General features: G+C 48.0%; 1 protein-coding gene across 2 annotated transcripts in view; it reads left to right on the top strand.

The window, feature by feature from the left end:
• Positions 1-490: 490 nt before the first annotated feature.
• Positions 491-11,332, top strand: part of ADCK1 (aarF domain containing kinase 1) — a 78,272-nt gene continuing 67,430 nt past the window's right edge. For both annotated transcript variants that reach the window (XM_056346759.1, XM_056346758.1), the window contains exons 1-3: positions 491-576; positions 3,479-3,616; positions 7,978-8,061. In XM_056346759.1, the coding sequence (XP_056202734.1) occupies positions 3,491-3,616; positions 7,978-8,061 (210 nt within the window). In that variant the 5' untranslated portion in view covers positions 491-576; positions 3,479-3,490. The remainder of the gene's footprint in view (positions 577-3,478; positions 3,617-7,977; positions 8,062-11,332) is intronic.

Raw genomic sequence — 11,332 nt, 5'->3', positions numbered from 1 at the left:
AGTGCCCGTCCAGCACCTGCATAGATGTAGGAAAGGAGCACCCTGGCATCCGCGTGTGGTGTTTCTACCTTCTCCCATGGTTTTTGGTACATATCTATGTATATACGGATACATATATACATCCCTTCTCCCAGCTGCAGGACTTCCAGTGACAAAACACCAAAAGCCTACTGAAGTATTTTTTGGAGATTTTTTTAAGAGTGCAGGAGATGGCTTTTCTCAGCAGCCGGGGCCAGGTCGGAAGCCCCGCTGCTAAAGCGGAGATTGTGTGACCCCGTTGCACCCCGGGCCGGGGGGTGCTGCCCATGCACCCCCTCCCTCGCAGCTGGGCGCACCCCTGCGGCAGGCGCCGGGGTGTGAGGGCAGCGCGGGGTGACAGCCCCCCCGCCGCTCCCCGGTGGGCTCGCCCAAGGGCCGCCCCTTGCAGTCCCGCCGCGCCCCCGCCGCTCCCAGCGCCCGCGGCCGGAAACTCCATGTCCCAGCACGCCACGCGGGCAGGGCAGTACCACGTGCGCGGCGAAGCGGGGGGAGGCGGCTGGGGCGCGGGAGTTGAAGCGCCGCCGCGCCGGCGAGGCGGTAAGTGCCGGCTCCATGCGCCGGCTGCGGGCTCGGCGTGGTGCCGCAGGGTCCGGCGGGCGGGGACCCGGCCCCTCGCTGCCCTCTCACCCCTCGCCGCGGCCTCGGGCGCCGCGGCCCGGTGCGGCCCCTCGGCGCCGCCGGGCAGAGGGGTCAGGGCCCAGGCAGCTGTTGCAGGCCGCGGGCTCGGGGACTTGGTTGCCGTAGGGCTCGGCGGGCTCGGGGGTGTCTCTGCAGCCGGGGGGGCGGGCGCTGTGCCGGGGGGCACGGCACGTTACGGCACGGCTGAGGGGGAATCGCAGGCAGCCGGAGCCGGCCTCTCGCGTCCTTGACGGGGAGCCCTCGGGCCGCGGCGCTGAGGGGCGGATCGGCCCAGCTGGGGCTTGGTGGCGGCCCCGGCCGCGTCGTCCCCGCCGCCCGCGGGGGTGGGCAGCGCTCGCTGCGGGGACGGCCCTGGGTCCCCAGGCTGTCACACCTGGGCGCCGGGAGGAGCCGGTGAGCGCCCGGCCCGGCTCCCCCGAGCAGGAGTGGGAGCAGCCCGGCGGGAGGAGAGGGAGCCCTGCGTGTGCGAAGCCGTGTGAAAGGCGAAACAGCCGGCTCAGCTCGGCCAAAGAAGAGCTGGAGGTGATTCATCAACGCAGGCCTTAAGGAGAGGCGGTGACATCCTGAGCTGTGTGTCACAGCTGACAGGGTCTTTAAGATACCCCTAGGGTGGCTCATTTACATGGAAAAGGCTCCTTGACACCTTATGCAAAACTTCGTAATACAATTGATTTCTGACAATTCCATTTCTGCACCTTATATTGAAGGGGTTTTAATTTTCCCCTTTTTATTGGTACAACACATTAAGCGTGAAAAAACTTTGTTGCTAAAAGAGCTCAACTGCTCTGCCTGGTTATTTGCTACCTAAAGTTCCCATCTTCTGTTCGTGACGTACAGCTGGCGGGTATGGCAATAGATGTGATGTCATGAACTGCAGATTATAGCTGCAGGTAGGAATAAGATGCAAGAACAGATGGACTTGCATCCTGCTTTCAAGCAAATGTTCTTTTAGTAATAAAGAAAGTGAAGGAAAAAATAATGAAAGAGAGAGGCATATTTTCTGTGTTAAAAAAAAGTCACTGCCTGCACCTTTCGCTTTCGAATAAATGAAATTTTACAGAAATGTACAAGGAGCAGGAATGGTTTAATTAAAACGCGTTGCAGAAAATGTCTTTTGAAGGTGAGAGAGGATACAAGAGTTTTCTGTACAAAAGACATCAGTCTTCCAGAAAGAAGCCCCCAAATTTCTAGAATTTCATTGAGGCAGGGGGAGGAGGGCAGCTTTGCTTTGGGGAAATGTGTGCTCATATGGCTGCAGTCAGGGGGCCAGGTTTATTTTCTCTTGTGTTTGATCATATCAGATTCAGAGGAGTCCTGATCAGTCAGCTACCCCTTCCAACAGGGAAAGGAGCTGGGATGCTGCAGGCAGCTCTGACAGGTGCTGACTGAATGTCTCAGCTTTTCTGCCTCAGAATTACCAAGGGCTTATAAGGGAATAAAAGGAAATAATAAAGTTTTGCTAAGGTTCGTGTGCAGAGGTCTCTTGTGTTATATTAGCCTATTTTGCCGATTGTGTTCTTGTGAACTACTTGGAAAGGCTTGACCTGTGTCACTCCATGTGTTTTTTGGTTACAAGGCTTCCGAGAGAAAAGGCTGACCCTGCTAAAGCTTCACAGTGAGAAGTAGGAAAGTTTCTCAATCATGTCTAAGAGTGGGAGGATTAGTGGACTCCATCTTGATGGGGTAAAAGCCCACACTGTCAAGGGTGGTTTTGAGACCTTGCAGAGTAGGTGAACCATGCCTCTTGATTTGTGGTGTAAGCAGAAAAAAAGGTCAATCATATTTTCTATACAATACCAGCCAAAGGGAAAGGAAAGAAAAATATACCTAAATTGTATTTTTTTTCAGGTCTGAATCCTCTGAAGTGACATAAAGAATTGTAATATATATATGTCACATGTATTGAATTATATGTTTACACTATATGTACGGTAAGCAAGGAATGCAGTGCCTCAGAGTGCTTAGTGTGGGAAATGCATTTGTTCCCCACTCTTGTCTCCCAGAGAAAAACTGAGAAGTGTCTCACCCCAGGCCTGTGCTTGTCCTGTGACAGAGCCAGGATTAGGCGGCTGATTCCTGCAGATGTCCATTCTACCAGTGCAATCCCTGCTTGGCCCTTGGACAGGATGGTGATGATGAGAAAACAAGCCTTGCTTGGTCACTCTGATCTGGTCCCCCATCCCCTGCACTGTGTGTGGCTGTCTGCCACCAGATGCTGGTGTCGCATGCAGCCTCCAGGGATGCATCCCCTTTTCTCCTACCACTCATCAGCAGTGAGACACTTTCACTAGTCTGGCAGAGTTTCCAACAAGTTTTGGGTGCTCTTGATGTTGCAGGAGCTCTTTGTAAACCCTGCTTTTTTATATCTTCTGTTATCCCCCTGCAATCTGCCTATCCTGTGATGTCTTCAAAACATTTGCATTGAAGGGGTGGCCTATTGCTCTGATCAGAATTGACTTTTGGTGAGCTTGTACTCCCTTCTTTCTGTCCACCTGTACTTCCTTGTAAAGCCTTTGGGACCACAAACAAATATTGTGGGGGCACAAGGTCTAGTGGTGAGTTACTATTGGGTTTGTGACCCATAGACACTGTTGAATTAGGAACAGCAATGGAACCACAGCAGAACAGCTTATGTTTGTTTGCTGTGTGATTGCTTGAGCTCTTGGCTGGGGGCAGTGCTAGTGATACATCATTAGCAAAGGAGCAATTAAAACTTGGATTGTCAGGTCCCTTGGGGCTGTAGGCATCAGATCACTACGTCCTTCTCAGATGTTACAGTTGCTGTTTTGTGTCTCGGCAGGGTTCATCAGCCATGGCACGGAGGGCCTTGAAACTGGCCTCATTGGCAGCAGCTGCTTCTGGCATCTATCTGTATGGAAACAAGTTCGTGGATCCCAATGATTTTGGAGTTGTTCGTGTGGGCCGAGCCATTGCCACAGTAAGTGTCACCCTAGTAATGTGCAGGAAGATTTCTAGGTGGGTAAGGGAACCGGACTTCACCAGAACTTTGGATTTCTTGCATTCCCTCTCAGCATTTCCAGTTGGCAGCTGGCTCTGGAAGTCAGAAGGTCAATAGGGAGCTCTTCAAGTTTCTGACAGTGGGGAGAAAAGAGGTGAAAGCATATAAGGAACAGAGCTGTCGTTTGCACATTTTGGAAAGACCCAGAAATACTGGGCTGCAGATAACTGTCACTGCTTCCCTGAATAGGGTAGGACCTTTAAGAGCAAGGGCTCACTCTGGGCCCACATCATCAGCCACCAGTCACCCAGGTACACTGTCCTGCTGCCTTTAACAGTGACCTAGTTCAAATTGTCTTGTCTACATATACCGTTTTTTACATTGGAACATTTTGTTTTAAGGATCATGGTTGTATTGATATGCTACAGTAGCCATTGCCCTGTAACCCTTAGTATGTGAGATTTGGGAGGAGGAGGGAAGGTGTTTTGAGGACCATTCTCAAAGCAAGAATAAAGTGAGGATGGGAGATGATGTACTTCTGAGATTGGATTAGTTTCCAGAATCGTAAAATAAATGCTTCATCTGCCTAGCATCATTCACCCTTGCGTTGATCACTGCTCCAGAAAACCTGAGAATCGAGACTGCCAGCCAAACAGGTTTCTGCCTTATCCTTGAGGATATTCACTGATGAATCCATAAACAGCCAGGAACAAGGAGGACAGAGGCTCTGGAGGGGGTATCAGTCTCTCTATACCTCACTTGCATTATACATCTGTCACTTCAGGCCACAATCTCCATCATTTACAGACCCCCAGTGGTAAGCAGCTGTCTGTCTGCATATTCTATGACTTCTAAGCACTTCATTAATGGGTTTTACAGGGAGTCAGCTCCTGAGGGCAGATGCAATAAGAAACAAGCTCTGTGGGCTGGCTCAGGTGCCGTGCTGTTTATATGTGCAAGCTACACCATGAACTATTGTGAAAAATGAGTGTTCATTTTGAAAGGGTAAGGGCAGAAATACAAACTCTAGTCTTTCTTTCTTACCTAGTAAGTGCTAAGCTTCGAGCTCTGTCACTGACCATAAGGCAGTGCTGCCTGGTGGCAGGGAGCAGCTGTTTCCCTCTTGCTGCACAGGAAACTGAAGCATGGAGAGGGAGCACAGCTTATTGTGGCTGGAGGGGAATCTGCTATTCGGGGTGTTTGGGCTCTCCAGTCTGCCCTTGAGTTCTGCCTGCTTGACCAGTGTTTCTCAGTCTTTCTTGAAGCCAGTGTTTTTGTGGCTATCTTCTGTTTTAAGACAATAAGTGAGAAGTGCAGTGACAAAGCTGTGCTTTGAGTGACAGTGAGAGATTACTTTCCTGATGAATAGGAAGTAGGGGAAAGGAGATTTTCCTTGCTCTAGATGCTGGCAAATCTGAAGACATGCTTGACTTTCGCATCCTCTGCCTTCAGGGAAGTCACAAGTTGTGGGCTGTAAAGCACTTCACTAGCCCTGCTCTTAAATGCATTAGAGGGTTCTGCACCCATAGTTGCAAGCAGTGACCTCCAAAACCAAGCTACCAATGCTTGGTCTCCTGTAGGTGATGGCAGCACTTGTTTATCTCTGTGTGTCTGTGTACTTTTCAAACAAGAATTTTCTGTCTCTTTTTGAATTCTGTGTTCCCTCTAATACATAGGACTGTGTATGGTTAGGTTGCTTCTGAGAGATTCTTTAGTCCTGCTGCAGCAGTGACCTCTGCCTTCCCAGATTGGGGTCTGCTCCTTGTTGGAAGGTCAGAGGCCAGCTCTCATCTGAGCACTGGCAGCCCAGACTGCTCTTATTCCTTAGCTATGAACCAGATGAAGCCAATAGAGCAATTAGACATGTTCATTTCTAAGAAGCTGAGCTTCTCAGACTTGCTGTTTTTGTAAATGAAAGCTGATGCTGTGGCAAACAAGCAACTTTGGATATTGGTGGCATCTAGGTGGACCTAAAGTGTCTGTCCTTCAATCTAGCCTTGCCCAGGCTTTTTACCTGGATGCTTGATTCAATCATTGGACCATAGCCAGGAAAGAGCATGCTGTAATGAAGAGGCTGTAATTCTTAAAAGCTAAGTTCAGCAGCAGCACACACAAGAAATTAAGACAACTTATGGTGTAGCGAGCAAAACAAAACAAAAGCCCAGAGAAAAGAACACATGGAGGTCAAGAACTACATGGCTCTGGACAGATTTCATCTGAGTTTGATTAGAAGGATTTGAGTCTGCTTGTATTTTAAGCATACTGGTTTGGTAGTCCTTTGCAGACTTTGACGTGCACCAGCAGAAGATTTCTTCTTGAGCCTCAGTTTAGGGAACTGTCTCTCGCTTATGTGTGGGTAGACAAGTATTCAGAGGGAGCATTGTTCCATGACTTGGTAAGATCTAAGGATAGTTTTAGGAGTGGTGGAAGAGTGTAAAATATTGAGAATTCATTGATACGAAGTGTAGCTCAAGTCTTCGGGACATTTAACACTGGACTGGCACAAGATCTGTGAAAGAAGTAATCTGGCATTTGTAAGGGAGGGGACTAGTTAATCTTGTAGGTCTTTTTATGTCTCCAAGATTCAGTCTCACACTGTAATGTGAATGACAGCACTAGTCTTGGATGAGAACAAAGCCAGTGGCATGGACAGCATCATGTTTCAGACAGTTTCTGTGTTCTGGTAGAATTAGGAACCTGGCAGAGCAGTTGTGCGTTTGCTGTGTTTCTTTGAGGGTATCCCAGTTGTTTTGGGTATGTGGAAGGAACATTCTGTGCAGTAGCTACAATACATCTCAGACACTAGCAGGGATTTGGCAATGTCAGAGTTGCCTATCAGGATCATCATAACACTAATTTAGTGTTTAAGATTACGATGTAATTAGCAACCGCTTAATTAATTCCCTCTTCCTCTGTAATACAGGCCAATCTGTTAGCTGCTTCTTTTCAAGTTGGAGGTGATAATTACCCTCATGGACCAGAGATAAAATAAGAACCAGCTCAAGCCTTCATGCAAGGCCGATTCAAACCTCCCTCCATTTCAAAGTTGTTCTTTGAGGTTGTGAAGATGCTTTGAAAAATTTTTCTTCTGAATGGGTCTCTGTGTAGCTGTGCAGTTCCTGAGTTCACCAGGGGCAAGAGAGCCTGAAAAGCGAGAAAAAAAATTTGATGTGCAAGATGGGAAACATGAGAAACATAACCTCCACAAAGAAGGACTGTATCTGTAACTGATTCCCAGCTTGGTTCCCTCTTGGATGCAACTCTGAGCGTTTGATTTTTTCCCTGTTGTCAGTTCCAGTGACCTTGTCTCAAACCAGATTTGATCCCCTTGCCTCCCTGGCTTTCGCGATACATCAGCTCTGCTTTATGCCCTTCCTAGGCATGCTTGCGGTGAAAGGTGGGGCTAGTATCCTGTCCCAGCATGGGATGCTACCCCTTCAGTAGAGGGATTTTAGGAAATCTGACTTCAGATCCGAATTATCAGTTGAAATTCAAACAGCAAGTTAGTGAACAGGCTCATTTAGATGTATGTTCCCTTCTCTCCTTCCAAGTAAAATTAATAAACATGACCTGTATGTTTCTGTTCCATTTGCTGGTGTTCTGACTGTGGAAAGAGAGGAACTTCAGTCACAGGATAAAATTGTAAAGTACCCTAGATCCATTTTCAGAAATCATTAAGGCACTTAGCTATTGTTTGTGGCTATGTCTAGCTAACAAGCTTTAGCTGGATAACCCATATTGTTGTTTTGAAATTGGCTATCTGACCCTTTGGCCCTCTAGTCCTTTGTGCAGTTGAATATCCCCAAAAATACTGCTGCTTGTGCTAATTGGTGAGCTTGCCTTCAGTCACTCTGCTCCCTGCTGAGCCATCTACCCAGACTGAGCTCAGTGTGCACTGATGTGGTTAGGCAGGTTGGAGGTGTGAAGATGAAGTGTGGGATGACTCTCGGGGCACAAACAGGGTCTGCACGATCGCTGTTACTAGCAGCAGCCCTTATTGTGGAAGCCCCAGATGGCTGACTGAGAATGGGAATCTGCTGTGCAAGGCGCTGTACAGAGATGATGAAAATGCTTTGAGCTTCTCAAATAGAAGGTAGTATAGGAGTGGTGCCAAGTGTTGCTTATTTTTAATAGCTCCGTGTCAATGAGGTCCCTGCACTGCTTTCTATAAATGTTCATTGAAATTAAAAACTTTTCATTTAATTTCGTATGAGTCTGTTACCATTAACTTCACTGTGGAGCCTAAACTTTGGAGCCTAAGCTAACACGTTCTCCTTAACAGAAGTTTTGTTGTTTTGATAACTGTAGAGCTTGCTAAATGTTTCTGGTTTCATTTGCAGACGGCAGTTATCACTTATGACTACCTCACCTCTCTTCGGAGTGTCCCATATGGATCAGAGGAGTATGACTTCCTCAAATCACAGGTAGGTGATAGCACTGGACTGTGTTCCTTTGAAACTCTGCAAGGCACAGGTGTGTTGAAAAAGCCATTGCTGTAAAGCAAACCATTAATAATTCAATATGCCTTCTACCAATTCATTAACAGCAAACTGTGCTGCATGTTAGATAAGATTCTTGCAGGACATGTGTGGCCCAGTGGAGAAGGTCCCTTGTCAAGAGCAGCTACATGCAACCAGTACTCATGTGTGTCCATTAGAGATTCAAGGGCTTGGTGTATGGGATAAGATGCATTTGGGCTCTGTCACTGGTTCTGTGCTGTCCAGACTGGTTGTGTGGAGGTCAGCTGCTGAGAGGGGCCTGGCAGTGTTTTTTTACCCTGCTTATTGGTTGGTAATGGCCATGACATGAAGGCTGATGGATTTAAGTAAAAGAAGTGTGTTGGAGGGGAAGTGATAGGGATGAATCAAGCTTGTAGATCTCTCAAGAAGTAAGAATTGGGCAAAGAAATATACATCTCATTGCAAAACACATTGTTGTGTTTTGATATCAGTAATGAACATTAATAGAAAAAGCATTTATAGTGAGAAGGAAGCTAAGGCACCCCTATTGCTCCTCTCAGTCTTGTGGTGCACCTTTCTAGCCTACAGCCCTACAATACTTTGAGCTGTGGGTGCAATACCTTGAGTTTTAGTGTGTGTGTGGTGTATGTAGGCAGGGTCTCTCCAGCTATTCCAGCTGAAGGCCTCTTTGGAGTGGGAAGTAACGGCTTGTGCCAAATTAGGCCAGTCTGCATAGTATGTTTGAAGTAAGGTCTTTAACCTAAATTTTCTTCTTAGTGCATGTAGGATTTAGGCCACTGATATGATTGTAATGCATGGGGTGGTACTCTCAAGGAACTCTCAAACTGGAGGGTCTTTAAAGCTGGAAACAGTGGTGAGCCAGGTAGAAATCGGTGGCATTGGACTCCAGCATGCTTTAGTATTGCCCTGGCAGAAAATCCACATCATCAGTACAGTCTTAGAGTATTTGGCATAGTTTGCAGAGTGGCTTCCTTGGGCTTGTTCTCGTCCTTTCCTGTCTAAAGATGCCAAGCTGTTATGCTGTAACATCTCATCCCAGGTGAGGGGCACTGATGCCCTGGCATAAATGGAGATAGATGTGTCGGAGTCTGGAGCTTCACCTTCCATCTGCCCATGTCTCTGCCACATGCCTTTGAGACCTCGTTTGCAGAAGGGCTGCTTGTAGCTTTCTTGAGCGACACCCAAGTTATGGAGTTATCAGTGCTGTGGACAGCTTGTCATTTGGCAGCAGTTTGCAGCAGCCCTTGCAAATTCTTGACCTTTTGCCATGTCTTTTTGTGGCTTCATTAACCTCTGTCATGCAGGTTTTGATGGTTTGTCAATTCATGCCCCAAGCAGCCAGAAAGGGCCCTGTTTGCTGGCGCTGCACAGAGCTGTGGTCTCCCTGCTTGGCGTCTAAGACTAGCTGAGTCAGCCTCTGCGCATGGCAGAGCCAGTGGCAAGCACAGCATGTCAGCGTGACACAAGGACTCTGTGGCATGGCCAGCACAAGCCTTTGGCTGTATGAAGGGGAATGAACTGGGAGACTGGGAGACAGGAGGAAGTAGGTATGGGTATAGCATGAGTCTGTAAAACTTGTTGGCCTCTGGAGACCAGTCCTGCTGTTGGAAGGTGTTATGGAGGGCCACCAGTGAGCCTGGGACAGCACTTGTGGCTTCCTCAGCAATATCCCTGTGGAGCTTGTGCTAGCAAAGCGTCAGTTTGGCATGGGGCAATTTTTTGGGCCTGGGCAGTTAGATGCCATATACTCTTTATCTTGGTGCAGCTCTAAGTGGATGGCAACCAAGTCTTTACCATCTTGCAGGTCTTTTAACACTGTGGGAGCTCATTTTGCTGGTCTTGAACTAACTCAGAATGACCTGTAAAAAGTTGCCCCATTGGAGTTGTTACTAAAGATTAGTCACTGGATGGGGCCAAGAGGATGTGAATGCTCCTTCCAAGTAAGTGTTGTGTGTGAAGGATACTTAACCAGATGTTGCTTCTGCTAGCCTCGGTCCTGGAGAGATCTCTGGTGCTCTTAGCCATGCATTGTGCTTTCTTTGCTTTCTGTCCTTCTAGTGAGGCCAGCTTAACCTCCTCTTTGTATGCTGAGAGTCTGGAATTTTCTTTTAAGCATGTATATGAGTTTGTTACTGATTTCCAGCCTCACTTTTGGTACTGTGCCTAGAGGAGAGATTTTGTGAGGCAGGGATTTGGTGACCCTGGGACTGCAGTCAGTGCCAGCGGGTCTGGGTGCAGCTGCTGTGCCTCTGTCCCTGGTGGGGAGGTGTAACTGCATGTGTGTCTGGGACAGACTTGCAGCTGGGAGTGGAAAAACACTTTTTCTGTTCATCTCCTCCTTGTACTCAGCATACTGGTGGGTGCTACTCCAGTGCAAATAATGCTTAACTCGCTCTCCATGGAGTCACAATTAGCCATTAAACTGGAGCCTCTAAATTACTCATGGCCTCAGATGAGAGATGGGAAGTCTCAGTGGCAGCGCCAGTCACTGAGCCTGTTGGGGCCAAACAGGAACATAGTCATTAGGAAACAATTAAATGCAAAGCAGATTGAGAAGGAAATGGGTTCCCAGGGGCTTTTAGCCAGGTTCCTGCTTAGCTCCAAGGAATTCTCTTCAATCTTACTCTGTTTTTCTGTCCCTCATGGACCACTTTTGATGCTAATGCTCTCAGTCCCTCACTTCTCAGCACCTTTTTATGGCCAGAAGATTGGGGGTGTTTTACTACTTCCCATGAGGCCGGAAGCAGTAGCTGGGAATTCGGTTTGCTTCTCTCTGATTCTCGCCTCAGCCAGGAGATATGAAAATCCCACCTTCCTGATGGCACTCACAGCAACACACAACTTCCTCAGCAACAGGCACGAGAAAGAAATGTCTTAAGTTTTCCATTCCTGCCCCTGCCTGTAACGGGGATAAAACTGCTTATGGTCAGGCTTTATGTCCATCCCAGTGGTTGCTTCATCTCACCACTGGTGGCTGGACCAGGTGGGTAACTTGATCTTTCTCCTGAGTGAAGGACCCTTTCCTGGGATGTCTGCCCTTTTTCTGCCTGTGATGATAATGCCAGTGTACTGATGTCAAGGCTAGTGGTAGTCATGGTTAGCCCCAAGACATCAGATGTCTGTAGGGCTGGTGTCAGGCACATTAGGGGAGATAGCTTTCTTCATTTCACGTCTGTTGCATTCGATTATTCTGGCCATCTTTGCACATGTAAAC

The sequence above is a fragment of the Falco biarmicus genome, chromosome 7 (assembly GCF_023638135.1).
Source record: "Falco biarmicus isolate bFalBia1 chromosome 7, bFalBia1.pri, whole genome shotgun sequence".
NCBI classification, from domain to species: Eukaryota; Metazoa; Chordata; class Aves; order Falconiformes; family Falconidae; genus Falco; species Falco biarmicus.
The sequence above is the reverse complement of the archived record's forward strand: the minus strand, read 5'-3'. Positions and strand labels throughout refer to the sequence as shown.